The 27,924-nt window shown below is 41.4% G+C and overlaps 1 protein-coding gene across 1 annotated transcript in view; it reads right to left on the bottom strand.

The window, feature by feature from the left end:
- Positions 1–3,251: 3,251 nt before the first annotated feature.
- The window catches only part of ak3 (adenylate kinase 3), a 36,138-nt gene continuing 11,465 nt past the window's right edge, over positions 3,252–27,924 (bottom strand). The window contains exons 2-5 of the mRNA XM_072589111.1: positions 20,923–21,042; positions 15,175–15,347; positions 8,873–8,991; positions 3,252–5,646 (exon numbers count right to left, since the gene is read on the bottom strand). Of these exons, the coding sequence (XP_072445212.1) occupies positions 5,547–5,646; positions 8,873–8,991; positions 15,175–15,347; positions 20,923–21,042 (512 nt within the window). The 3' untranslated portion in view covers positions 3,252–5,546. The remainder of the gene's footprint in view (positions 5,647–8,872; positions 8,992–15,174; positions 15,348–20,922; positions 21,043–27,924) is intronic.

A 27,924-nucleotide genomic window follows, 5' to 3' on the forward strand; every position in this document is an offset into this window, starting at 1 on the left:
ACTTGCTTATAGGCATTTCTAAATTGCAACAAGAAGTTCAACATTAAATTGGTTCTAACTGAATGTCAAATTTGTTTTAAATATAGTAATTGTAATAAAATGGCTGCATTTTACGTTTTTAGTAATAGTCTAATCCTTCTTGTATACGATGGCTGCATTCATTTAGGCAGTGAAATATTGAACATAGACACCTAATTTATTATGCATCACCTTCAGGAAGCTTTTTTGGCTTGACCTAAAGCAAGTGTGACAATACTGAAACTACACTTTAACCAGAAATGGTGGTGTCTGAACATGATCCTGACTGCACCTTGCTTTGGCACAGTAACGAGCCTTTGAGTGGCATGAAAAGGAATCACGAAAGAAATCAATAAATCGAATTGTTTGTGGTTAAATTTCTGATATGACTTTTGAAACTATAACTGTGATTTATTGAGAAAGATTCCAAAATACTCCTCTTCAATTGGAGAACCTCATGGCAATAAATGAGATTCTCCACTTCAGACATTAGAGGGAGCCATAGCTGAACACATTACATCTAATTCTCAACATTGAGTCCTAGATTCATACAGCCTGGAAAAAGACCCTTTAGTGCAACTCGTCTATGTCAATCAGACATACCAATCTGATCTGGTTCCATTTAGTACTTATCTCTAAAAACCATTCCTGTTCATATACCCATTCAGATAGCTTTTAAATGTCATAATTGTACCTGCCTCCACTACTTCCTCTGGCAGCTTGTTCTATACATCCACTACCCTCTAAAAATATTAGCCCTCAGGTCCTTTTTAAATCTTGCCCAATTTCCCTTAAACCTATGCCCTCTAGGTTTGGGAAAAGACTTTGACTAGTTATCCTATCCATGCCCCTCAACATTTTCTAAACCATTAGAAGGTCACCTCTTGGCTTCCGTGCTCCAGGAAAAAGCTCCAGCCTATTCAGCCTATCCCTATGGACAAAGCCCTTTACCTGTGGAAACATCCTTACAAATCTTTTCTGCACCTTGTCAGGGTGACCAGATTATATACAGTAATCTCACCAATGTCCTGTACAGCTGCAAGATGACTTCGTGACTCCTATACCCAATGTTCTGAACAATGAAGGCAAGCATACTAAATGCCTTCTTCACCACCTTTTATACCTGTGACTCCACTTTCAAGAAACTTTACACCCCTCGGTGTCTGTGTTCAGCAACAGTCCCCAGGGCCCTACCATTAACTACGACTCCTGCCCTGGTTTGCCTTACCAAAATAAAACACATCAAATTTAAATTAAACTCGATCTGCCACTCCCTGACCCATCTGATCAAAGTCTAGTTGTCCTCGGAGATGATCTTAACTATCCATTACAACACTTTTGTGTCGTCTGCAAACTTGCTAATGATACAGTGTATTTACATCTAAATCTTTGATATAAATGACAAAAAGCAGTGGATCTAGCATCAATTCTTGTGGAACACCAGTAGTCACAGGTTTCCAGTCCAAAAAAGCCAATTTTATATTCAATTGGCTAGCTTCCCCTGGCTTTTCTTTACAGCTTTTCTTAAACAATGACACTATATTAACTAACCTCAGTCTTCTGACACCTCACCTGTGGCTGATGATAATACAAATATCTCAGCAAGAGCCCCAGCCATCTCTTGCCTAGCTCCTCAAAGTTGGGAAACACTTGATCAAGTCTTGGGGATTTATCTACCTTTGTGTTTTAAGATCCACCACCACCTCTTCTGTAATATGAACTCCTTTCAAGACATCACGATTTCCCCAACTTCCCTAAATTCCATGTTCTTCTCCATAGTAAATACTGATACAAAATGTTCATTTAGTATCTTACCCATGTCCTGCAGTTCCACACATAGATCTTAAGGGGTCCTATTCTCTCCCTAGTTACATTACAAGACTCAACAGACAATCAAGGTATTTTTCAATGTATAATTTGTTAAATCACACTGTAAACTTTTGCTATAAATTCTGTGCTTTAGAATAGTGTCCTCCACTATCACCTGATGAAGGAGTGTCGCTCCGAAAGCTAGTGCGCTTCCAATTAAACCTGTTGGACTATAACCTGGTGTTGTGCGATTTTTAACTTGGCTTTTTTTCATTATCACTGGGTTAAAGTCTTGAAATTTCCAATCTAACAATGGAAGTAACTTCATCAAACAGATTGCAGTGGTTCAAGGAGGGAGCCACCACCTCAAGGTAAACAAGGGACAAGGAATAGCCAATTATTCATTTTCAAATTCCATATTTTTTAGAATATTTTAATATGCTAGGAATGACAAAATTATACCAAAACTTGTGTAAAATTTATATTTTTGTCTACTTGAAAACCTTGAAGATGCTCACCATAATTTGACTTGTTACGTTTTCTACTGCTTTTGTCAGTCATTTTGCTTTTACTTAATTCTTTTTTCACTTAGATGTCTTTGAAAAGTCTTCCACATGTCCCTAATACTGTTTACAATCTGTCTTGGCCGACACTTGATCTTATCCTCTCATTTGGCCACGATTAATTTCAATTGTAGCATCACAACATTTTTTTTTAAGTACTTGTTTTCTTCAGTGGACTTACCAATAGCTATTATAATTAACTATCTGCATCTCAGAATACACGCCTTCAGAATCTGCTGAAAGTAGTATCCATGTTTCAAGTTGTCCTCCAATCTTTAAAGATGTGTCACAAACATGCTCCAGCGAAATTGGTCTAAATAAACTGTAGTTCAGATAGGATCACTTTCTTATATCCTGATTATATTTACATTCCAATAATGTAATCAAAGCATAATAATGAAAGCTTGTACTAACAGTACAGCACCCTTCAGTACCACTGGAGAGTCTAGCCCTGGCTAATATTGATCTGTCATATCAACGTCTCAAAAGGGAAATAAATAAAAACAGAAAGAACTATTTCTGAACAATGGTCACTGGACCCAAAATATTAACTCTGATTTCTCTCCACAGGTGCAGCCAGACCTGTCGAACTTTTCCCAGCAATTTCTGTTTTTGTTTCTCAAAAAAACCTGGTTATCTTGGTCATTATAATAATAGTGTATGTGGGACTTTGCTGTGCTCAGACTGCAGCCACTTATATAATACATTAATCCACTTCAAAAGTATTTCATGAATGAGCAGTATTATTTGCTTCAATCCTGATACCAAATTACTAATAGCCCTGAACTATTTTTGCGTTCACTATAAACAACCTACTGTAAACGATATTAGAGACATACACAAAAATCAAAGATCAAATAATTGAGATGCCTTTTTGATTTTATTGATCTATTGTACATAAACATTTAGTCATGACATAGGAATCTGATAGTAACTTAGTTTGACTAATTATTTTATTTAACTCTTTAAAAATCATTTATATGAAGGATATTTGAGAACAAAGGTTCCGATATCTAACCAGTGAAGACCAAGATTCCTTCTACATTAGTAATGCTTAAAAATGTTGATTTTTCTTTGATTTATGCATCTTTCAATTTTTAGCCCCTGCCTTGCTTTCTTGATAAAAGATGGAATTTGAATAGTACTCAATAGTAGCGAAAGTGAAATATTCTTGTCAGTGAAGATAGAAAATTGCACAGTGAGACAACCAATGAGATAGCATGTTCGTTACTGCAAAACAAGTAGAATGTGGATGATAGAAGAATTTGAAAGACAGGGCAAATGCACCAGAATTATTTCTTCTGGTTGCAGAACCCAGAGTAAGGGGCCTTATCTTGACTTTATTCTAAATGGATTAACTAATTAAGTAAAGCTCTCACACACGGATGAAAACATTTTGGAGTACTCTTCCCTCAAAACTGGGATGCTGGCCAATTAAAATTTAAGAGGAAAATTGATCGACTTTGTTGAGTCCAGGCTTTATGGAACAGAGGATGTTGAAAACTGTTAAATGTTTTGCAAAAGAAAAACCAGGTCAAAAATTGAAATACTTACCAAAATTAAAATATTGCAGCATAAAGCACAAAGAACATCCTTTTGTATGTCAAAAAAGTCCAAAAATGTTTTACATTCCACAATAAAACTTGCATCTCTGAATACATGGTCCTGTGGTTACGCTCATTCTGGATATTCCTGGGCTACTCAAAAAATAGACACCTATAAAATGTGTGTTCTTGCTTACAATAGGGGAACAGCATATAGCAGGAGGAAGCATCAGAGCCAAAATCATCAGACTCAGCACAAGATGTGACATTTCATTTACATGTAAGACAGAAGGCCCCATAACCAGTGTTTTGTAAAGTACTTTTCATTGGCTTCAGATTTCCTGCTGTGATAGGAGACTGGAACTGTGAAGATAGTTCAAAGCTTGGGAGGACACCGAAACAAGCTAAATTGGTTGCCTAGTTACCACCTTGCCTAAAATGCTGCGTGTAAATTAGCTGGAGGAGGCCACTCACAAGCTGCCCTCCTTCGAAACATCAATTTTTTTATGTTTATATCAAGGCTATGGAGTTAGGCAGTTTACACAATTCAATAATACAGATCTCACTATTTCTATGAAATGTAATTTACCAAGAACAAGATTAGTGACTTGCTTTCATCTAAAACATTTTTTATACAATTCTAAAATTCTAAAAAGGTAGTTCAGAGTAAAACTTTGTTATGTACATTTAGATTTAATTGTCCAAGTGCAAAAACACACCTTGTAATGCTGCTTTCTCCATTTTAAAAAGAACACAGGTTCCTGCTGCACCTTATGTATTTGATGTACTCAAGAAAAAACACTGCATGTACTAGAATTTGAAAATAAAATAAAAATACTGGAAATCCTTCACAGATAAGTGAGGGTTAACAGTTTCCCCTTCCTTATTCCACTGCACCCTCCTATGCATCTATTGTTTGTATGCAAAGTGTGAAAATCAGTTCCCCTTGCCACTGGGCTTATCTGGTATGGTCAGTACACCCACTCAACAAAGGGAGCTATGCTACTGGACATGATTGAGGACACCTCTGAGTGACCAAGAACTTGATTTTCTGTCCTAGATCAGATTTCAGTTTATAACTCCCACAAGAAGTGAAATCAGAAAGCACAAATGAATTGGTCAACTGCTGGAGAGTAACTTGCCTCACTTTCAAACAACTGAAATGACATGCTGCCCTCAGGTATCAATGTGACCACATGTGAAGACTTATTTCTTCTCTTCCTCTCTCATTTGGAAAATTGCCAAATTCAAATGTTTCTGGTTAACCATTCAGAGCATGCCCTTCCAACTGCGTTTTAATTAATTGTGTCAAGTATTGGTCATTTAAAATAGAATCAATAGTACAACAAATGATCAGCTATGTAAACAAACCTTTTGCAGTTCTCAATTAAGAAAGTTTTGCTGGTTTAATCCAGTCAGGCATGAAAAATTTAAAACCTCTTTTGAAAACTAAATTTGTATTTCTGAGAAATACTCATTTTAAAAATCCACAATCAATTTTTTTTAAGACTGCAATCAAAAGACCATTTCAAATTTTCTCCCTTCTGGAGCTGGTGAGATGACCAGTCAAGGTGCCACCAGGTTCTCTGCTATCTTTTTACAGCTGCCCTCTTTAAGAAATTGTCGGTATCTTCTTGCTGAGGAAAGCCTGCACATGAGGCCAAATCTTGTTGGTTTCTGTTCCCGAGAAGACTTCTAAAATGCCTTTATTCCTATAAAACACAAAAATTATCTTTCATTCACAGTCACAGAAAATAGAATTATACCAATTGAACTACAGTCTAAGTGAGCCAGATTAAACTCCCACTCGTAAATTTGAGTATAAAATTAAAGATTGGCACTTCACAGTACTGAAGGGGTTCTGCACTGTCTTCAGATGCCGGAGATGCATACTCTGGTGCAAATAATTGATCCCTTCACACTATGTTGACGAGCTAGGGATTTAGTTTCCATGTCCTGACCAATATTGATCTAACATCTCAAAAAGCAAAGTTACCTTGGCCATTATAACAATGCCATTTGTGTATTTTGCTGTGTTCATTCTGACAGCCAGGCGATCTACCCGCAACAGGCAGTCACTTCAAAGTAGTTTACGGTAATGAGAAGTGCTAGATAATGGCAAATCTTTATTTACCAAGGTAGAGGAACCTGACAAAATACTGACCTAACGTGAAGAAAGTGGAGGCAATGGATAGTGTAAAATTTGAACGGGAAAGCTTTCAAATCTTGGAAAAGTTTTGCATAGGACAGTTAAGCCACATGCTTAGGTGGCTGGAGGATGTGAAGGGTTGGAATATAAAAGCAGCAACGCGCTTCTGAGACTTTATAAAGCTCTAGTTACACCCCATTTAGAATACTGTGTCCAATTTTGGGCCTCACACCTCAGGAAGGACATACTGGCACTGGAGCATTTCCAGCAGAGATTCACACGGATGATCCCTGGAATGGTAGGCCTAACATACGATGAACGGCTGAGGATCCTGGAATTGTATTCATTAGAGTTTAAAAGGTTGAAGGAAGATCTAATAGAAACTTACAAGATAATGCATGGCTTAGAAAGGGTAGACACTGGGAAGTTGTTGTGTTAGGCGGGGAGACGAGGACCCGTAGGCACAGCCTTAAAATTATATGGGGTCAATTTAGAACGGAAATGAGGAGACATTTCTTCAGCCAGAAAGTGGTGGGCCTGTGGAATTCATTGCCATGGAGCACAGTAGAGGCTGGGACGTTGGGTGTCTTCAAGGCAGAGATTTCTCACAAGGAATTAAGGGCTATGGGGAGAGTGTGGATAAGTGAAGATGAAATACCCATCAGCCATGATTAAATGGTGGAGTGGATTCGATGGGCCGAATGACCTTCCTTCCACTCCTTTGTCTTATGGTGGAGAGAGAGAGAGAGAGAGAGAGAGATCGTGGAAGGATTTGCTTTGATCTTTCAAGCTTCTCAGATAAAGAGAAATGCCAAAAGATTAGACAGTGGCAAATATTCTTCAAGAACAAGGCAAAGAGAGTCCGAGGACCACAGCCAGTTAGTTTGCTATTAGTAGACAAATTTTTGATCTTAAATCTTGGAAAAAATAAAGTCAACAGGTACTTGAAGTTTGAGTTAATCAAGGCAAGTCAACACAGATCATAAGTAGATCTGTACCCCTTGTAGCAAGGAAGACTAGGGTGATTTGATCTTAATCAACTGGGCCAGTGGGCTGAGGAATGATAGATGGAGTTTAATTTAGGCAAATGCAAGGTATTTTGGTAAGGCAAACCACAGCAGGATTTGCAAGTCCACGGTCGGACCCTGGGGAGTGTTATAGAACAAAGAGATCTAAAGGTACCGGTTCATAGCTCAAAGTAAGCTCCTAAAGAGTCACAAGTACACCCGGCAGCGAAAGCTACCATTCTAAAAGCTGTCTTCATCAAGAGAGCATCACAGCACAGGAGATAGGGCGTCATGTTGCAGCTGTACAAGACATTAATGAATCCACATTTAGAGTACTGCATGTAGTTCTGGTCGTCCTACTATAGAAAGATTATTAAACTAGAAACAGTGCAGAAAAGATTTACTAGGATGTTACCCAGACTGAAAGGTCTGGGTTATAAGGAGAGATTGGATGGGCTGGGACAGGACTTTTTCCCTTGGAGCGTAGGAGACTCAGAGGTGACCCTATAGGAGGTACATAAAATCATGAGAGGCACAGGTAAGATAGAAAGCAGACAGCTTTTCCCCATGATAGAGGAGTCTAAAACGAGGGGACATAGATTTTAAGATGAGAGGGGAAAGAGATATAAAAGGGTCCAGAGAGACAAGTTTTTTCATACAGAGGGTGCTGAGTGTCTGGAACAGGCTGCCAGAGGTAGTGGTGGAACGGAGTACAATTTTGTCATTTAAGAAACATTTAGACAGCTATGTGGATGGGATAGACATGGAGGGATGTGGACCAAATGTAGGCAAATGTGAAAACTGGGTGGCATGGACCAAAGGCCAGTTTTCATGCTCTCAACCCTGTACGCTCTATCACTCATTTGTAATAGGCAGATTGTGCTCAACTATCTTAATTAAATATTTTGGTGAAGTAACAGAATGTTGGTAAGTGGAATGCAATGTTGTCGAGGTGAATTTTATGAAAGCATTTGACAAGGTAACACCTTGGAGGTAGTGAGAACTGGAGATGCTGAAGAGTCAAGATTGGGTAAAGTGTGGAGCTGGGAAAAGCACAGCAGGTCAAACAGCATCAGAGGAGCAGGGGCGTTGAAGTTTCAGGTTGGAACCTTACATCAGGATCTTCAAACTAAAAGGTGAGCTAAGAAAATTTGGGCTTATAGAATTGAATGGCTTCAGGGTCAAGTGGTTTTAATTAGCATTAGCCTAGAAAGGCTAGCTTTGTAGTCCCTGACGCAAACAACAATGGGGTGAATTGATCAAACTGATTATGATGGGTTTAAATAAGGTAGATAAGGGAAAGTTCTTCCAAACAACCGATTGTAAAAGGACTAGAAGAAACCGATTCAACATTGTGGGCAATAGACGCAGGGGGAATGTGAGAAAGATTTTCTTTTAGAAAAGAGTGTTATTGAGCTAGAGTTCTCTGCCTACAAAGGTTGGTGGATGGGGAATCAACCAAAGAAGGAAATTTGTTGTGCACTTAGACAAATAAATTGAAAATTTATGGTGAAGATGCAGGGATGAGGGGCTGACTGGGTTGCTCTGCGGAGTGCAGGCAGGGACTCAATGGGCCAAAAGGCCTACTTCTGTTCCACAAATGACACTCTGACCTCTCAACTATTTCTTTCCTGTTGAATATGTACAAAATTTACAAATGCCTGTGTTTTTTTTAAATTGCTCTTATTCTGAACTATTCTATCTGATGAATACCCAAGGGGCATAATTTACAAGGAGTTCAGCTTTTCATTGTTCACACTATAAGAGAATTTCACCACTTACCGATAGTATTCCAAAACAGGCTGCGTTAGTTCTTCATATGCCCGGAGTCTCAAAGTGACAGTTTCTGGTTTGTCATCATTACGCTGAATCAAAGGTTCACCAGTCAGATCATCAAGTCCCTTTATTAAATAATATAGAATCAGGAAAGACAAAATAGTTTAGATTTTCATCCTGACTGCCCGCCAACAGTAAACATTTCCCCCTTAGAAGAACACTCTTATCAAGTTACATGCCATACCACAAGCATGTTCCCAGGTACACTAATAATACATGATCATGTGGCTACAGCAGGTGATTGCACAAGACAGTTTCTGAAATCAACTGTTTGAAATTGTTACAATTATGAGTTTTGTAAGGTTATAATATTCTGGGACTATAGCTTTAAATTCAGAATAAGTGAGGAGAGCTATGTGACAAGTTCTACAATCTGCATGTTAGATGGCTTTGATTGTTCAAGATCAAAGGAAAGCTTAGATTGTCTTACTGGGAAAAAGGTGTAAGATTTGAATCTCACAAAGTCCCAAAGGAGGTATTAGATTGTAAAGAGTTGTTGATTGTCCATTATTTCTACGTGGTAAGAGATGTGGGAGTTAATAGCTAATAAATCTTCCATTCAGGTAGAACTGCTGATGTGTTTAATGATACAATGGGGTAGAGGACTATTATGGGAGCCATTTTGAGATCAGGTTACAGGCTTCCATGCTTACTAGGAAATGGATGCAAACGTAGGGAGGTTTTAAAAAGTCACAGATCTCTATAGATGACAAAAACAAAGAATGTAACTCTGAAGAATTTTATGAAATGGAACTGCATAGGAGGCTGCTATTCAGAACATTGTGCCTATGCCAACTATTTGATTTACCATGGAGGTGCTAGTGTTGTACTGGGGTAGAGAAGGTCAGAAGTCATACAACACCAGGTTATAGTCCAACAGGTTTATTTGAAATCACAAGCTTTCGGAGTGCTGCTCCTTTTTCAGTTAAAGTGGCTATGACCTGGTGTCATGTGACTTCTGAACTGTTTGATAGAACTACTAAATTAACCATAACTGCCTGTGATTTTTATATTTTCAAATATTTATCCAATTCGTTTTTGAAAGTTACTATTGAATCTATCTCTAATATCTTTTCAGGAACTACATCTCAAATCACGACTCATTGTTTAGAATGTGGATCCTCAGGTCAGCTCAGTTTCTCTGGCCAATCACCTTAAATCTGTATTCCACTGTTACCAAACCACATGTCACTCGAAACAGTTTAAGAAAGAACAAAAAACAAAGTTACAGCCCAGGAACAGGCCCCATGGCCCTCCAAGCCTAAGCCGATCCAAATCTACTGCCTAAACCTGTCATCCAATTCCTAAGCATCTGTATCCCTCAGCTCTCCACTTACTCATGCATCTGTCCAGACACATCTTAAATGAATCTAACGTACCTGCCTCTACTACCTCTGCTGGCAACGCGTTCTAGGCACCTACCACCCTCTGTGTAAAGTACTTGCTACATGTATTCCCCTTAAATCTCTCACCTTGAAAGCATGACTTCTCACTATTGAATCCTTCACCTTGGGAAAAAGCTTATCTCTATCTACCCTGTCTGTACACTTAATGATTTTGTAGACCTCAATCAGGTCCACATTCAATCTCCTTTTTTCTAATGAAAACAATCCTAAACTACTCAACCTCTGTTGTTGTGATTCTGTTCGCCGAGCTGGGAATTTGTCTTGCAAACATTTCGTACCGTCTAGGTGATATCCTCAGTGCTTGGGAGCCTCCTTTGAAGCGCATTTATAGTGGCCTGTCTCTGTCGCTTCCGGTTGTCAATTCCAGCTGTCCGCTGTAGTGGCCGTTATATTGGGTCCAGGTCGATGTGTTTGTTGATAGAGTCTGTGGATGAGTGCCATGCCTCTAGGAATTCCCTGGCTGTTCTCTGTTTGGCTTGCCCTATAATGGTAGTGTTGTCCCAATACTCAACCTCTCTTTATAGCTAGCACCTTCCATACCAGGTAACATCCTCGTAAACCTTCTCTACACCCTCTCCAAAGCGTCCACATCCTTTTGATAATGTGGCGACCAGAACTGTACACAGTAGTCTAAATGCGGTCGAACCAAAGTCTTGTACAATTTTAACATGACTTGCCAACTCTTATAGTCCAATGAAGGCAAGCATACTATATGCGTTTTTGACCACTCTATCCACCTGTGCAACCTTCAGGGCAACCTTCCTAGATCTCTCTGCTCAACAACTGTTCCCAAGGCTCTTCCGTTTACTGTATAATTCGCTCTAGAATTAGACTTCCCAAAATGCATCACCTCACATTTGCCTGGATTGAACTCCATCTGCCACTTCTCCGCCCAACTCTCCAGTCTATCTATATTCTCCTGTATTCTCTGACAGTCCCCTATTCTTTCTGCTACTCCAGCAATCTTTGTGTCATCTGCAAACTTGCTGATCATACCAACAGTGCTCTCTTCCAGATCATTTAATGTATACTACAAACAACAGTAGCCCCAACACTGACCCCTGTGGAACACCACTGGTCACCTTTCTCCATTTCGAGAAACTCCCTTCCACTACTACTCTCTGTCTCCTGTTGCTCAACCAGTTCTTTATCCTCCTAACTAGAATACCCTGGACACCACGTGACTTCACTTTCTTTATTAGTTTGCCATGGGGAAACTTATCAAACGCCTTACTAAAATCCATGTATATGACATCAACAGCCCTTGCTTCATCTATCAACTTGGTCACTCCCTCAAAGAACTGTATTAAGTTGGTAAAGCATGATCTCCCCCACACAAAACCATGTTGCCTATCACTGATAAGCCCATTCTTTTCCAAATATAAATAGATTTTATCCCTCAGTACCTTCTCCAGCAATGTTCCCACCACAGACGTCAGGCTCACTGGTCTTTAATTACCCGGAATATCCCTACTACCGTTCTTGTACAGGGGGACAACATGAGCAACCTCCAGACCTCCAGCAGCTCACCTGTGTTTAAGGATGCCACAAAGATATCTGTCAAGGCTTCAGCTATTTCCTCTCTTGCCTCCTTCAGAAACCTGGGGTAGAGCCCATCTGGTCCTGAGGATTTGTCCACCTTAATAACCTCGAGTCTACCCAACACATCTTCCCTACGTAAGTCAACGTGATCAAACTTCTATCTCTAATCTCAACATTCATCATGTCCCTCTCCTCAATGAACACTGATGCAAAGTAAATTTCTCAATACTTATTCTATCAAATAATTTTGATCACCTCTATTTGATCTCTCTTTAATCTTTTCTGCTAACTCATATTTCTCTATCCTCTCCATATATCTGAATTCCCTTGTCCTTGGTACTATTCTAGCAAATCTCCTGTGATATACCCAAGCTCTTATGTCCTTTCTAAAGTGTGGTGCCCAAAACTAAACAATATGTCAGCTGAGGCCTAATCTATGTTTTATAAACGATCATTACAACTTAGCCTTATTCAAGGATCCCACGTGCTTTTCTAATAGCCTATGAAACTCGTTCAGTTACTTTCAAAAGGGGTGTAGGGGTGTGTATTCTCTCTCTCTCTCTCCCTCCCTTTCTCTTTCTCTGCAATCTTCCCTCCTCTCCCCCCCCCCCATACCCAACTTTCTGTAGGTGGAATGATGGTAGCTAGGAAAATGTCACTGTATGCATAAGATAGGGTAGGGGGAGGGGGTAAGAAGTAAACAATAAATGGGGATAGAGCTCAAAAAGAGAGAAGAACAGTTGGATAAATAAAGGAGTGAATAATGATCTGGCTGGGAGGACGAATGGCTGTTAATGGTGACTGTCAGTGGCTAACAGAAGATGGTGCCAAATATTAAATAGATGGCAGACTATGTGATAACAAGGCCTGGTGTGGTAGGGGGCTAGGACATTAGAGTTCAGGCCCTAAAATTACTGAACTCAATATCCAGAGGGCTGCAGGGTTCCCATGTGGAAAATAAAGGTGTCGTTCTTCCAGCTTGCACTGTGCTTCACTGGAGTACTACAGAAAGCCGGAGACAGAAATGTTGATAGAAATGGTGTTGAAGTGGCAGGTAACTGAAGCTCAGGGTCTTTTTTGCAGGCAGAACATAGATGTTCTGTGACGTGGTCACCCAGCAGAGGAGACTACATTGTGAGCAATGAATGCTTAAACTAGATTGTGAGAAGTGTAGGTAAAGTGCTGCTTCACCCTGCTGGTATGCTCAAGGCCCTTGGATATGGAGGAGGAAGGAGGTAAATGGGCAGGTGTTACACCTTCGGCAGTTGCAAGGGAAGATGCCGTGAGGCTAAGTGGGATGCGTTGGGGTTGGGGTTGGGAGTGAAGGAAAAGTGCACCAGGATATTATGGAGGGAGCAGTCCCTGTGGAGGACAGAGGCAAGGGAAGGGGAGTATGTGTCTGGTGGTGGCATCTTGTTGGAGGTGCCAGAAATGGTGGCAATTGATCTTCTGGCTGTGCATATTGGTGGGATGGTAGGTAAGGACAAGGGAGAGAGAGTGAGGGAGGAAGTGCAGGAGATGGGTTGCATCTGGCTGAGGGCCCTGTCAACAACAGTGCTGGAGTATCCTTGGTTGAGCAAGCTGGTGGACAGTCTGGAGGCTCCCTTGTTGAAACTGGCCTCATTGGAACATATGCGATGGAGACTGAGGAATTGGGAGAGTGGAATGGAGTCTTTACAGGATGCAGGGTGAGGATGGAGTGTCCAAGTAGCTGAGACAGTCAGAGGGTTTATATGGAACATTTGTGACCAGTCTATTCCCAGAAATTGAAAGAGAGATGTCGAGGAAGGCAAGGGAGGAGTCAGAGATAGACCAGGTGAAAGCGAGAGCGGGGTGGAAATTGGAAGAGAAATCAATGAACTTTTTCAATTCCGGATGAGACAGGGAAGCAACACCGATGATATCATCAATATATTGGAAGAAGAACTGTAGGTGGGGGCCAAAATAGATCTGGAACAAGGAATGTTCCACATACCCCCACGAAGCAGGCGTAGCTGGGCCAATATGGGACCATGGCCACCCTGTGACCTGAAGAAAATGAGAGGAGTTAGAAGAGAAGTTTTTCAGGGATGAGCTCAGCCAAGTGGAGCAGAGTGGGGTTAGGGTGGAGATGGTTCAGGCCTTTGCCCCAGGAAGACATGGAGAGTCCTGAGATCATCCTGGTGTGAGATGGATGTGCTAAGGGATTGTATGTCCATGGTAAAGAGGTGGTGACTGAAGGATGCAGACTGGAAATTCTGGTGATCTCCCCACCTCCCACTGCCTCCAAGCTGATAGATCCCAGCCCCCCCCACTGCTCATTTATACCTCCTGGAAGTCCACAAACAGGATTGCCCGGGCAGACCCACTGCTTCAGCCTGCTCCTGCCCCACAAAACTCATCTCTTCTCCTCCTTGATTCTGTCTTTTCTCCCCTGGTCCAGGCCCTGCCCATGTACTTATGTGATTCCTTTGATGCTTTACACCAGTTTCTGAATTTCCAGTTTGCGGGATCCAATACTTAGTTTTCAACATGTTTGACAGATTCATTTAAACTTTTCTCTGTATAAAACAATAGATGTCACCCTTGGCTGAGGAAGCTATGGGGATGTTGCACGAGTAGTAATATTCGTCTTTCAGGTGAGCTTTTTTCAAAACCGAGGCTCATTTGCACTCAACAGGGTAGGTAAGATTCCATGACGCTATTCAAACAAGAATGCGGAGTTGCTCTCAATGCCATGGCCAATATTTATCCCTCAACCAAATCAGATGATCATCTTTGGTGGCATCTTTCATTTCTTGTACATCAAAAAAAATTAGTAAACTTCAAACAAAGTTATCACGTATTGTAAAGCACCTTGAAGTGCCTTGCAGTTATAAAACATGCCATAAAGATGGAAATCTACCTTCCCACTCCTTTGAATTATAGTCCCTAGGAGACAAGGGTCAACATTCCATTGCCCATTTGAGTTACGTCTATATCTGTTCAGTACATTTGGGATTTCTAACATGGATCTCTCAGCCTCTCCCCATATAGAGGATCTTTAACCCATATTCATTATCCAATAAAATCCAAATTGCTTAACTGCTTTTTGAGAGAGTATTTTTGAACTGTAAATTAAAGGGACCAGAATTCAAAGTAAATAGCATTAGGTGTTATACTTCCGCTGTACAGGGCCATTAAGGATGTTTCAGTGACATGCAACGCAAACATAACTAACTCCTAACAAGTCACAGACAAGAAAATAAGAAGAATTTTCTACGGATTTGTGAGACATCATATGCTTTATAAAACCAACTAATTTTAAAGTGGGTACTTAACTGTTACTTTAGGAGGGTTGAAGTCAGTATTGTACACTCTACCACTGCCTGGGTGAATCCAGCGAGATGTCAGTCGTTTTTTGATCGTCTCAAATGGGACATTCAAGTTAATTACCGTGTCTGGTTGGAAAACTTTATGCAGTTCTTCTGCTTGTGGGAGTGTCCTGGGAAACCCTTTAAAATCATGGTGAGAAATAGACAGTACAATGAATCATATCTTAAACACTGCCATGCCACTATAAAGAGACACAGGCTTTCACAGTCATAGAGTTATCCAGTACAGAAACAGACCCTTTGGTCAGGCTCACTGCCTTTATTCCTGATGAAGGGCTTTTGCCCGAAACGTCGATTTCGCTGCTCGTTGGATGCTGCCTGAACTGCTGTGTTCTTCCAGCACCACTAATCCAACCTTTGGTCCAACTCGTCCATGCCGACCAGAACACCTAAATTAATCTAGTCCCATCTGCCAACATTTGGCCTATATCCTTCCTAGTGTTTAAAAGGAGCTTGCATTTATTAATACCAAATAACTACACCAGTACTGCACTCACAGGCAAACGATAAAGATTGTTTCTGTGATACACTATGGAGTGTAAAAGACGCACTTAACTTAGCCACAGCTATTCATCTGGCAGTGAAAAACTACTCATTGCCATTACTATTATTTGCCAGGCTTATTTATGCTGTAAAAATGTTGTAAACAAGGCATATTTTGAATTAAGGAGGAACTTTGCTTTTTAATTAGCCCTGTATACAGACTACTTGGATTAACCTGATCCAGATTCAAAAGACTGTGGATTTGAGTTCCAGAAAGAGAGACCAGACTACATTTCTCTCAATTTACTTCTGAAGATTACTAAAATATATAACATAATTAATCCTTTTGGAATATTTATTTTCTCTCCTTTGGGCCCTGTTAAACACACATCTTCCAGACAATTTAAGGTTTCAGCCAGTCACCAGTGCAGCCCTGTTTATGGCAACATGGTGTGCACATGGAGCCTAGACCAAGAGTGATTTTAAAATCTTGCTCGACGCCTGTTCAAAATCACTCAACCGTCACCTCCAGTTAGGTGGGATTAGGAAAGTAAGTACAAACAAATCCTCCATTGTCATTAGAGTGCCAACTCAAGCATTGTCGTAAAGAAAACATTTTTGTTGCTAATTTGAAGTGCGAAAGGATCAGCTCTTTCCCCTAGATCTGGCCTATTATACAACTGCAAAAAAGAGAACATTGCTATAGAGTTCTTTATGCATAATAATGACTTTTAGAAATTGATTAAATGGGAGAAGGAGCAAACTGCCTGACATGTGCTAATACTTAATACTTGCAAAACTGTTGTGGTTCTGTTCGCCGAGCTGGAAATTTGTGTTGCAGACGTTCCGTCCCCTGTCTAGGTGACATCCTCAGTGTTTGGGAGCCTCCTGTGAAGCGCTTCTGTGATGTTTCCTCCGGCATTTGTAGTGATTTGTCTCTGCCACTTCTGGTTGTCAGTTCCAGCTGTCCGCTGCAGTGGCCGGTATATTGGGTCCAGGTCGATGTGCTTATTGATTGAATCTGTGGATGAGTGCCATGCCTCGAGGAATTCCCTGGCTGTTCTCTGTTTGGCTTGTCCTATAATAGTAGTGTTGTTCCTGTCGAACTCATGTTGCTTGTCATCTGAGTGTGTGGCTACTAAGGATAGCTGATCATGTCATTTTGTGGCTAGTTGGTGTTCATGGATGCGGACCGTTAGCTGTCTTCCTGTTTGTCCTATGTAGTGTTTTGTGCAGTCCTTGCATGGGACTTTGTACACTACATTGGTTTTGCTCATGCTGGATATCGGGTCCATCGTCTTGGTGAGTTGTTGTCTGAGAGTGGCTGTTGGTTTGTGTGCTGTTAGGAGTCCTAGTGGTCGCAGTAGTCTGGCTGTCAGTTCAGAAATGTTTTTGATGTATGGTAGTGTGGCTAGTCCTTTGGGTTGTGGCATGTCCTCATTCCATTGTCTTTCCCTGAGGAATCTGTTGATGAAATTGCAGTTTTTGGCGAATACATTGTATAGGTGTTCTTCTTCCTCTTTTTGCAGTTCTGATGTACTGCAGTGTGTTGTGGCCCTTTTGAACAGTGTCTTGATGCAACTTCTTTTGTGTGTGTGTTGGGGTGGTTGCTTTCGTAGTTTAGGACTTGGTCTGTGTGTGTGGCTTTCCTGTAAACCTTTGTGGTGAATTCTCCATTCGGTGTTCTCTGTACCATCACGTCTAGGAATGGGAGTTGGTCGTCCTTTTCTTCCTCTCTAGTGAATCGGATTCCTGTGAGTGTGGCGTTGATGATCTGGTGTGTGTTCTCTATTTATGTGTTTTTAATGATTACAAAGATATCATCTACATATCTGACCCAGAGTTTGGGTTGAATTTGCGGTAAGACTGTTTGTTCTAACCATTGCATTACCGCTTCTGCTATGAGTCCAGAGATGGGTGAGCCCATGGTATACAAAGGTATACAGGAAAGCCGCACACACAGACCAAGTCCTGAACTACGAAAGCAACCACCCCAACACACACAAAAGAAGTTGCATCAAGACACTGTTCAAAAAGGCCACAACACACTGCAGTACACCAGAAATGCAAAAAGAGGAAGAAGAACACTTATACAATGTATTCGCCAAAAACGAATACCTCCGCAATTTCATCAACAGATGCCCAAGGGAAAGACAACGGAATGAGGACATGCCACAACCCAAAGGACTAGCCACACTACCATACATCAAAAACATTTCTGAACTGACAACCAGACTACTGCGACCACTAGGACTCCTAACAGCACACAAACCAACAGCCACTCTCAGACAACAACTCACCAGGACGACGGACCCGATACCAGCATGAGCAAAACCAACGTAGTGTACAAAATCCCATGCAAGGACTGCACAAAACACTACAGAGGACAAACAGGAAGACAGCTAACGGTCCGCATCCATGAACACCAACTAGCCACGAAACTACATGACCAGCTATCCTTAGTAGCCACACACTCAGATGACAAGCAACATGAGTTCGACAGGGACAACACTACTATTATAGGACAAGCCAAACAGAGAACAGCCAGGGAATTCCTCGAGGCATGGCACTCATCCACAGATTCAATCAATAAGCACATCGACCTGGACCCAATATACCAGCCACTGCAGTGGATAGCTAGAACTGACAACCGGAAGTGGTAGAGACAAATCACTACAAATGCTGGAGGAAACATCACAGAAGCGCTTCACAGGAGGCTCCCAAGCACTGAGGATGTCACCTAGACAGGGGACGAAATGTCTGCAACACAAATTTCCAGCTCGGCGAACACAAGCACAACAACGAGCACAATTTGTAGATTTGGGAGCTACAAATCTTCTCCCAAACTTTGAACTTGCAAAACTACTTGAGTTTATCTCAGTAGACCTATTTATCCTGACAGCATGTGAGAAAGAGAGATTGATATATCCTGATGGAGCAGCACAGTAGTTCAGTGGTTAGCATTGCTGCCTCACAGTGGCAGGGACCCAGATTCAATTCCCACGTCTGACAACTGTCTGTGTGGAGTTTGCACATTCTCCCTGTGTCTGCATGGGGTTTCCTCTGGGTGCTCTGGTTTCCTCCCACAATCAAAAAAGATGTGCAAGTCAGGTGAATTGGCCGTGCTAGATTGCCCATATTGTTAGATGCATTAGTCAGGGGTAAATATAGGGTATGGGAATGGGTCTGGGTAGTTACTCTTCAGAGGGTCGGTGTGGACTTGTTGGCCTGAAGGGCCTGTTTCCACACTATAGGGAATCTAATCAGCCTTGACTCAGTGCTGCACACTTGCAGTTAAATCATAAACAATACAGCTGACACTTCAATGTCATACCAAATAAACTAAAGGCTGAACTGCTGAAGGAGTGGTCTTTCTGGTGAAACTTTAAAACATGGACACACAGGTGTCTGTAAAAGATCACTAACACTATTTGGTGAGATTCTGGACAACAATTAGCCTCCAACTAATAACCCTAACGTAGATTAGATGGTCACTGACCTCAATTCTGAAATGTGGGAATTTGTGCGAAGATTTGCTGCCTCATTTGAAGGTGGAGCTCCGAGGAGACATTATTCACTAAGCAAGAGCTCAACTCCATACTCACTACTTACTTAACCCATTCTCCCTCTTATTTTGTGGGTGGAGAGGACAGGGTGTGGTTAAAGAAAGGAAGCAATGTCTCTTTGCAAACATGTTAACTTCAGGGTGAATAGAAGCAAATTACTGTAGATGCTGGAATTCTGAAACAGAGAATAATGTAGAAACTCAGCAGGTCTGGTAGCTTTTGTCGGGAGAGAGATAGACAAGCAGGAGACTGGAAGAACCCAGCAAGCCAGGCAGCATCAGGAGGTGGAGAAGTCAATGTTTCAGGTGCAACCCTTCTTCAGATTCAGTCTGGTTTGATCCAAATAGTCAGTCTCTCCACAGGATAAGTTAACCTCTGCAAACAACTCAGTAACTCAAACTGTCTCTTACAAGCCTATTCCTTTCTACAACTAAAGTATTTTTTATTGATTGACGGAGCAGACCGAATGTTCTCATCATGCTCTTAAATATTATGTTCTTAATTGTACAATAACTTCCTTTATTATTGTACTCCAATCTCCTTGCAAGGAAAGCCAACCAGGCAATCTGTTTTCCTAACTGCTCACTGTCTGTGTTCCTTCTTTGAGCCTTTCCAAGTCTCTCTGAATGTCAACATTTATCATTTTCATACCTTTCAAATTGTGTTTGGCTTTTCTATTGAAACGACCAAAGTGAATAACTTTACACATCCCACATTATACGCTCTCTGCCAGCTGGAAGCCCATGCATTTTGTTTATCGTCCCCAGCTTGCTATCCCACCTAACTCGGAATTAGCAACAAACCCAGTTTCAGCAGAATCATAGAATCTTACGTCCCATCGAGTCTATACTGGTTCTTCAAGTGAGCATTATTACCTCATTGCAGTCTCCTGCTTTTTCTTGATACCACCGCACACTATTTCTATCCAAATAATCATCCAATGCCCTCTTGAAGTAAACTGCAGTCCCTCAGGAGCTAAGAATAATGGGGTTAGTGCACACTTGATGACTTGGCAGCAGTATGAGTTACTCCCTCAAGATCAAAGACCTTTTACACAGTTGGCCTCAGCTCATTTGTTTCATTCCCACCCAGCCTGATTCTTCGCAGAATGTTGGTTTAACATCTCCAAAAAGTCGATCACTCAGTTTAGCACAAATTGAGGTGTGAAAGAAGAGAACTTAGAAACCTGAATAATTAACCAGTTGTCACACCTCCAATTCTCTCTCTCTTAGAAAACTGGTTTTTCATAAACAGTGTCAACATGCGCTCCAGCTGTCTGTCTGTGTTTGTGTGTGTGCGCGAGTGTGTGTGTGTGTATGCATGTTTGCGTGTCTCTGTACTTCCCAGAGAAGGAGAGACTAAATGACTTCATTTCAGCCAACCAATCATTTGCCAAATAGCCAGAAAAAAAAAACTGATGCCTTCTACTTGTTGTAATTTGCTGCCATTCTTGCAGCCCACAACAGAGCAGACCACAAATTAAGACATGACACAACTGATTTATTCATAAAATTTGGGCAGTGCAGCAAATACCTCAATATTCTATGTTTTTATGTACTATACACTTGCATAAAAGCATTTTAACTTTGTGTGAATGCATTTCAAGTACACAGTTGGAACTCTGTCCACTCTGCAAACATCCTTACCATCCAGCAGCCAGCTGTACTGGCTCATTTGCTTCAGTTCATGTAGTATGATTTTTGTGATTGCATCATCTGGCACCAGCTTTCCCTCATCAATAAAGGACTTGGCGAGCAAACCAAACTCTGGAAAACACACCAAAAGTGGAATTAATTAAGTTATAACCATTATATCCAAAATAAAGATGCTTTACTATAATGAGTCGAAATCTCTTTCCAGGTTTCTCCATTTCATCTCCTGAAGGTGCTGGCTAACAGTGGGGTTGCACCTTACATTTAACATGGGTCAGTGTTGTAAAGCAATGTACAGCACTTAGTCACGATGACCCATGGAACTGGTCTACCATCAATTAAACACTTCATGTTGTGCTGAGCTACTCAATACTCCGAGTGAGGGAATTGGGCACTTTCCAATTTCAATTTGTAGGCAACTGTGCTTTTTACAGAATAACATTCCATTAGCACAGAGCATTGTGAACAAAGAACGTCTCGCGAACTCCTTAAACATGTTCCATCCAGAGTGATTGGAGTGAAAGTGATCAAACTACAATGGTTCGCACAGTTGAGAACAGAAGCGAGTCAGTCTGGACAGGCAGTGACAAGATAGGCAAAAGTGAGGACTGCAGATGCTGGAAATCAGAGTCTAGATTAGAGGTGTGCTGGATAATCACAGCAGGTCAGGCAGCATCCGAGAAGCAGGAAAATCAACGTTTCGGGCAAAAGCCCTTAACTACATTGATTTCATTGCAAGGAGCCCAACAGGGAAAGCAGATGAACTCAGGGCATGGTTAGGAACATGGGACTGCGATACCATAGCAATTACAGAAACATGGCTCAGGGATGGGCAGGACTGGCAGCTTAATGTTCCAGGATACAAATGCTACAGAAAGGACAGAAAGGGAGGCAAGAGAGGAGAGGGAGTGGCGTTTTTGATAAGGGATAGCATTACAGCTGTACCGAAGGAGGATATTCCTAGAAATACATCCAGGGAAGTTATTTGGGTGGAATTGAGAAATAAGAAAGGGATGATCACCTTATTGGGATTGTAAAATAAACCCCCTAATAGTCAGAGGAAAATTGAGAAACAACTTGTAAGGAGATCTCAGCTATCTGTAAGAATAATAGGATGGTTATGGTAGGGGATTTTAATTTCCCAAACAATAGACTGGGACTGCCATAGTGTTAAGGGTTTAGATGGAGAGGAATTTGTTAAGTGTGTACAAGAAAATTTTCTGATTCAGTCTGTGGATGTACCTACTAGAGAAGGTGCAAAACTTGACCTACTCTAGGGAAATAAGGCAGGGCAGGTGACTGAGGTGTCAGCGGGGGAGCACTTTGGGGCCAGCAACCATCATTCTATTAGATTTAAAATAGTGATGGAAAAGGATAGACCAGATCTAAAAGTTGAAGTTCTAAATTGGAGAAAGGCAAATTTTGACAGTATCAGGCAAGAACTTTCAAAAGCTGATTGGGGGCAGATGTTTGCAGGTAAAGGGACGGCTGGAAAATGGGAAGCCTTCAGAAATGAGAGAACGAGAATCCAGAGAAGTACATTCCTGTTAGGGTGAAAGGAAAGGCTGGTAGGTATAGGGAATGCTGGATGACTAAAGACATTGAGAGTTTGTTTAAGAAAAAGGAAGCGTATATCAGGTATAGACAGGATAGATCGAGTGAATCCTTAGAAGATTATAAAAGGCAGTGGGAGTATACATAAGAGGGAAATCAGGAGGGCAAAAAGAGGACATGAGATAGCTTTGGCAAATAGAATTAAGGAGAATCTAAAGGGTTTTTACAAATACATTAAGGACAAAAGGATAACTAGGGAGAGAATAGGGCCCCTCAAAGACAAGCAAGGCGGCCTTTGTGTGGAGTTGCAGAAAATGGGAGAGATACTAAATGAGTATTTTGCATCAATATTTACTGTGGAAAAGGTTATGGAAGATATAGACTGTAGGGAAATAGATAGTGACATCTTGAAAAATGTCCATATTACAGAGGAGGAAGTGCTGGATGTCTTGAAACACATAAAGATGGATAAATCCCCAGGACCTGATCAAGTGTAACTGAGAACTCTGTGGGAAGCTGGAGAAGTGATTGCTGGGCCTGTTGCTGAGATATTTGTATCATCAATAGTCACAGGTGAGGTGCCAGAAGACTGGAGGTTGGCTAACGTGGCGCCACTATTTAAGAAGGGTGGTAAGGACAAGCCAGGGAACTATAGACCAGTGAATCTGACCTCGGTGGAGGGCAAGTTGTTGGAGGGAATCCTGAGGGACAGGATGTACATGTATTTGGAAAGGCAAGGACTGATTAGGGATAGTCAACGTGGCTTTGTGCATGGGAAATCATGTCTCACAAACTTGATTGAGTTTTTTGAAGATGTAACAAAGAGGATTGATGAGGGCAGAGCGAGACATGTGATCTATATGGACTTCAGTAAGGCCTTCGACAAGGTTCCCCATGGGAGATTGATTAGCAAGGTTAGATCTCATGGAATACAGGGAGAACTAGCCATTTGGATACTGAACTGGCTCAAAGGTAGAAGACAGAGGGCGGTGGTGGAGGGTTGTTTTTCAGACTGGAGGCCTGTGACCAGTGGAGTGCCACAAGGATTGGTGCTGGGTCCTCTACTTTTTGTCATTTACGAGCATAAGGATACGAGCATAAGAGGCACAGTTAGTAAGTTTGTAGATGACACCAAAATTGGAGGTGTTGTGGACAGTGAAGAAGGTTACCTCAGATTACAACAGGGTCTTGATCAGATGGGCCAATGGGCTGAGAAGTGGTAGATGAAGTTTAATTCAAATAAATACGAGGTCCTGCATTTTGGGAAAGCAAATCATAGCAGGACTTATACACTTAATGGTAAGGTCCTAGGGAGTATTGCTGAACAAAGAGACCTTGCAGTGCAGGTTCATAGCTCCTTGAAAGTGGAGTCGCAGGTAGCTAGGATAGTGGAGAAGGTGTTTAGTATGCTTTCCTTTATTGGTCATAGTATTGAGTGCAGGAGTTAGGAGAAAGTGAGGACTGCAAATGCTGGAGATCAGAGCTGAAAATGTGTTGCTGGAAAAGCGCAGGCCAGGCAGCATCCAAGGAGCAGGAGAATTGACGTTTCGGGCATGAGCCTGAAGAAGAGCTCATGCCCGAAATGTCGATTCTCCTGCTCCTTGGATGCTGCCTGACCTGCTGCGCTTTTCCAGCAACACATTTTCAGTACAGGAGTTAGGAGGTCATGTTGCGGCTGTTCAGGTCATTGGTTAGGCCACTGTTGGAATATTGCATGTAATTCTGGTCTCCTTCCTATTGGAAAGATGTTGTGAAACTTGAAAAAGTTCAGAAAAGATTTACAAGGATGTTGCCAGGGTTGGAGGATTTGAGCTATAGGGAGAGGCTGAACAGGCTGGGGCTGTTTTCCCTGGAGTGTCGGAGGGTGAGGGGTGACGTTATAGAGGTTTACAAAATTATGAGGGGCATGGATAGGATAAATAGACAAATCTTTTCCCTGGGGTCGGGGCATAGGTTTAGTGTGAGAGGGGAAAGATATAAAAGAAACCTACGGGGCAACTTTTTCACACAGAGGGTGGTACGTGTATGGAATGAGCTGCTAGAGGAAGTGGTGGAGGCTGGTACAATTGCAACATTTACGAGGCATTTCGATGGGTATATGAATAGGAAGGGTTTGGAGGGATATGGGCCAGATGCTGGCAGGTGGGACTAGATTGGGTTGGGATACCTGGTCGGCATGGACTGATGTCATGCTGTACATTTCTGTGACTCTATCACTGGAGCAAGGATAGCTTACTCTGCCCCTTGAGCCTGTGCCCAAATTCAGTAAATTTTATAAATGCACATAAGTCAAAAGAAATTTAATCACCCCAAGTGGCATACAAACAAACAAACGAATTAATAATGACTTGGTCCCTTGAACGTCCTCTGTTCTTCCCCATTTGGACAAATGGAACCAGTCGATTAGTGAAAACTGGGTAGCATGGACAAGCTGGAGTGAAGGGCCTGTTCGCATACTGTTGACCTCTATGTCATTCCCTCCTACCCCTTGATGACTTTTCACCCCCATGCTATCCAGGAATCTGTCTAACTCGACTTTAAAAATATTCAAGAATCTTGCTTCCACTGCCTTATGAGAAAGAAACTTTCCAAGATTCTAAAATCTCTAATTTATGGATTCTGCCACAAAATATTTTTCACATTGATCCTCTCAAGACCCCCTCAAAATGTTTCAAACAAGTCACTTCTTACCTTATCAGACTCCCGCCAAGTTTGTCCAACCGTTCCTCACAAGATAATCCACCAATTGAAATATTAGTCCAGTACACTCTCTCTGAACTGCTTCCAACACATTTACACCATTTCTCAAATACATAAATCAATTCTATAAGCAGTACTCCAGATGTGGTCTGACCAATAGCCTACATAACTGAACATTACCTCACTACTTTGATACTGCACTGGAGGCCATTCACTCATCATACTTGTGCTGGCCGTTTTGGAAGATCTATTCACTGTCCCACTGGTCGCAATTCCACCACCCTTTCAATACAGCCTACAACTTTTCCCTTCAGTTGCATATCCATTTCCCTTTTGAAAGTTATTTCTAAGTCTGCTCCGATCACCAATTCATTTCAGATTACATTAATTCTCTGCGCAAAAAACCAAGATTCCTCATGTCACCTCTGGTTCTTTTACCGATCAGCTTAAAACAGTGTCCTCTGGTAACCCACATTTGTGCCACTGAAAACAGTTCCTCAGATCAAAACCATTCAGAATTTTGAACATCTCTACTAAATCTAGTGTTATCTGAGCTAAGAGGAACAAAATCCCAGCTTCCTCCAGTCTCTCCATAGCACTGAATTCTGTAATCCCTGGTACTATTTTAGTGCATTGTATCTGTATCTTCCCCAAAGCCTTGACATTCTTCCTAAATTGTCTTTCCCGAACTGAACAATATGTCAGCTGAGGCCAAACCAGTTTTATGAAGGTTTTACATATCATTCTGGATTTGTACTCCTTCCCACTTTTAATACTGCAAATTCCATACATATATCCATGTTATATAAAGAACAATATTCTCAACTTATTTTGCCCTTAAAGACTTGCTTACAACCAACATTCATTCAGCTTTTGTACACTCCTATGAAAATTGCATTTAGCAAAATATTGCCTTTCTACATGCTTCCTAACAAAATATACCACCTCCATGACTTGAATCTCCCCATTTCATTAATCCAAGTTCCTTACTGGATCACTGGGTTCCTGGGTTTGCACGGTGGGAAATGGTTTTATATTTAGCATGGCAAATCACTGCCATTCAGCGTCTCGGGACGCCAATTACTATGACCATGGGATAATTCCAGGTGAGTTCAGAGTAGGTAATGCAGCAAGAAGCACATCAATGGGACACTGTGAAGCACAAGGTCCCAATGGCTTCACATTTGGTCAAGAAACTAAATTTAAAGTCAACTGAAACTGTTTCTAGAAATCTGCACTTAGACCACTTATTTATTTTTGTCTTGGTTAATATGTAGCAACTTTCATGGCAGATGTAAAGTGTTAAACAGCCAATTATGCAATTCTGATGTGCAGTTACTCTCACAATGCTGACAAGTTGACAGCCTACTTGCACACAGCAATGTCCTACATACAGCAATGATCTAATTTCACAGAAGTGATCAGACCATCTGTTTTATTAGTGTTACCTTGAGAGGTATTCATCAATATACCAGAACAACCCTGTTTATATTGGAATACAGTGGTGTCAGCTCTTGCTTCCACCTGAAAGGGCAGTTGTACAGTATGGAAATTGACCCTTTGGTACAGCTCATCCGCACTGACCAGACATCCCAATCTAACTCAATCCCATTTGCCAGCAATTTGCCCATATCTCTCTAAATCATTTCTATTTGTATACCCATCCAGATGCTTTTTAAATATTGTAATTGTATTAGCCTCCATCACTTCCTCTGGCAGTTCATTCCATACACGCACCACTCTTTGCATGAAGACGTTACCCTTTCAATTCCTTTCTAAAAAACTTTCCTCTTAAACTTATGCCCTCTGGCTTTGAACTCTCCTGCCCTGGGAAAAAGATCTTTGCTATTCATCCTATCAATGCACGTTATGATTTTAACACCTCTATGAGGTCACCCCTTGGCCTCTGCACTCCAGGGAAGTAAGTCTCAGTTTATGCAACCTCTCCCTACAGTTCAAACTTTCAGCTCCCTAACATCCTCGCACAGCTTTTCTGCACCCTCTCAAGTTTAACAACATCCTTCCGACAGAAGGGTGACCAGAATTGTACCACAGTATTCCAAAAGGAGCCTCACCAATGTCCTGTACATCCACAAAAGGATGTCCCAACTCCTACACTCAATGCACTGACCAATAAGGGCAAGCATACCAAACATCTTTTTCACCCTCCCAATCTACCTGTGACTCCACTTTCAAGGAACTCTGCACCTGCACCCCTAAGTCTCTTTGTTCAGCAACACACCCCAGGACACTACCGTTAACTGTACAAGTCTCGCCCTGATTTGCCTTACCAAAATGCAACACCTCACATTTACCTAAATTAAACTCTATCTGTCAGTCCTCAGCCAATTGTCCTCTCTGATCAAGGTCCCGTTGTATTCCGCGATTGTTAGGTTCTTTTTCTTGAGATTCTTACACACTTGATGCAACTACAATATGCCAACTTCTGCGAATAACCAAAATTTATTAAGTATAAGCTTTGGAGGAACCCTTAACACACTTTACAATGCTTGTGGAGTCTTGTCAAACAACCTCCCAGAACAAAGGGACTAGTTCTTTCTTCATACAAGAGTTTACGTCACAATCAGTAATGCCCACAAAACAACCCCAGCCACTCCCCCCCCCCCCCCTAGTCACATGTCACTCAAGACACAATGTAGTGATTTGATTATTTCCAGAAACAATGATTTTGATCATTCCTTAATGGCAAGATCTGGTGTAAATTGTTTTTTTAAACTGCTG

This window comes from Chiloscyllium punctatum, chromosome 2 (assembly GCF_047496795.1).
Source record: "Chiloscyllium punctatum isolate Juve2018m chromosome 2, sChiPun1.3, whole genome shotgun sequence".
Classification (NCBI taxonomy): domain Eukaryota; kingdom Metazoa; phylum Chordata; class Chondrichthyes; order Orectolobiformes; family Hemiscylliidae; genus Chiloscyllium; species Chiloscyllium punctatum.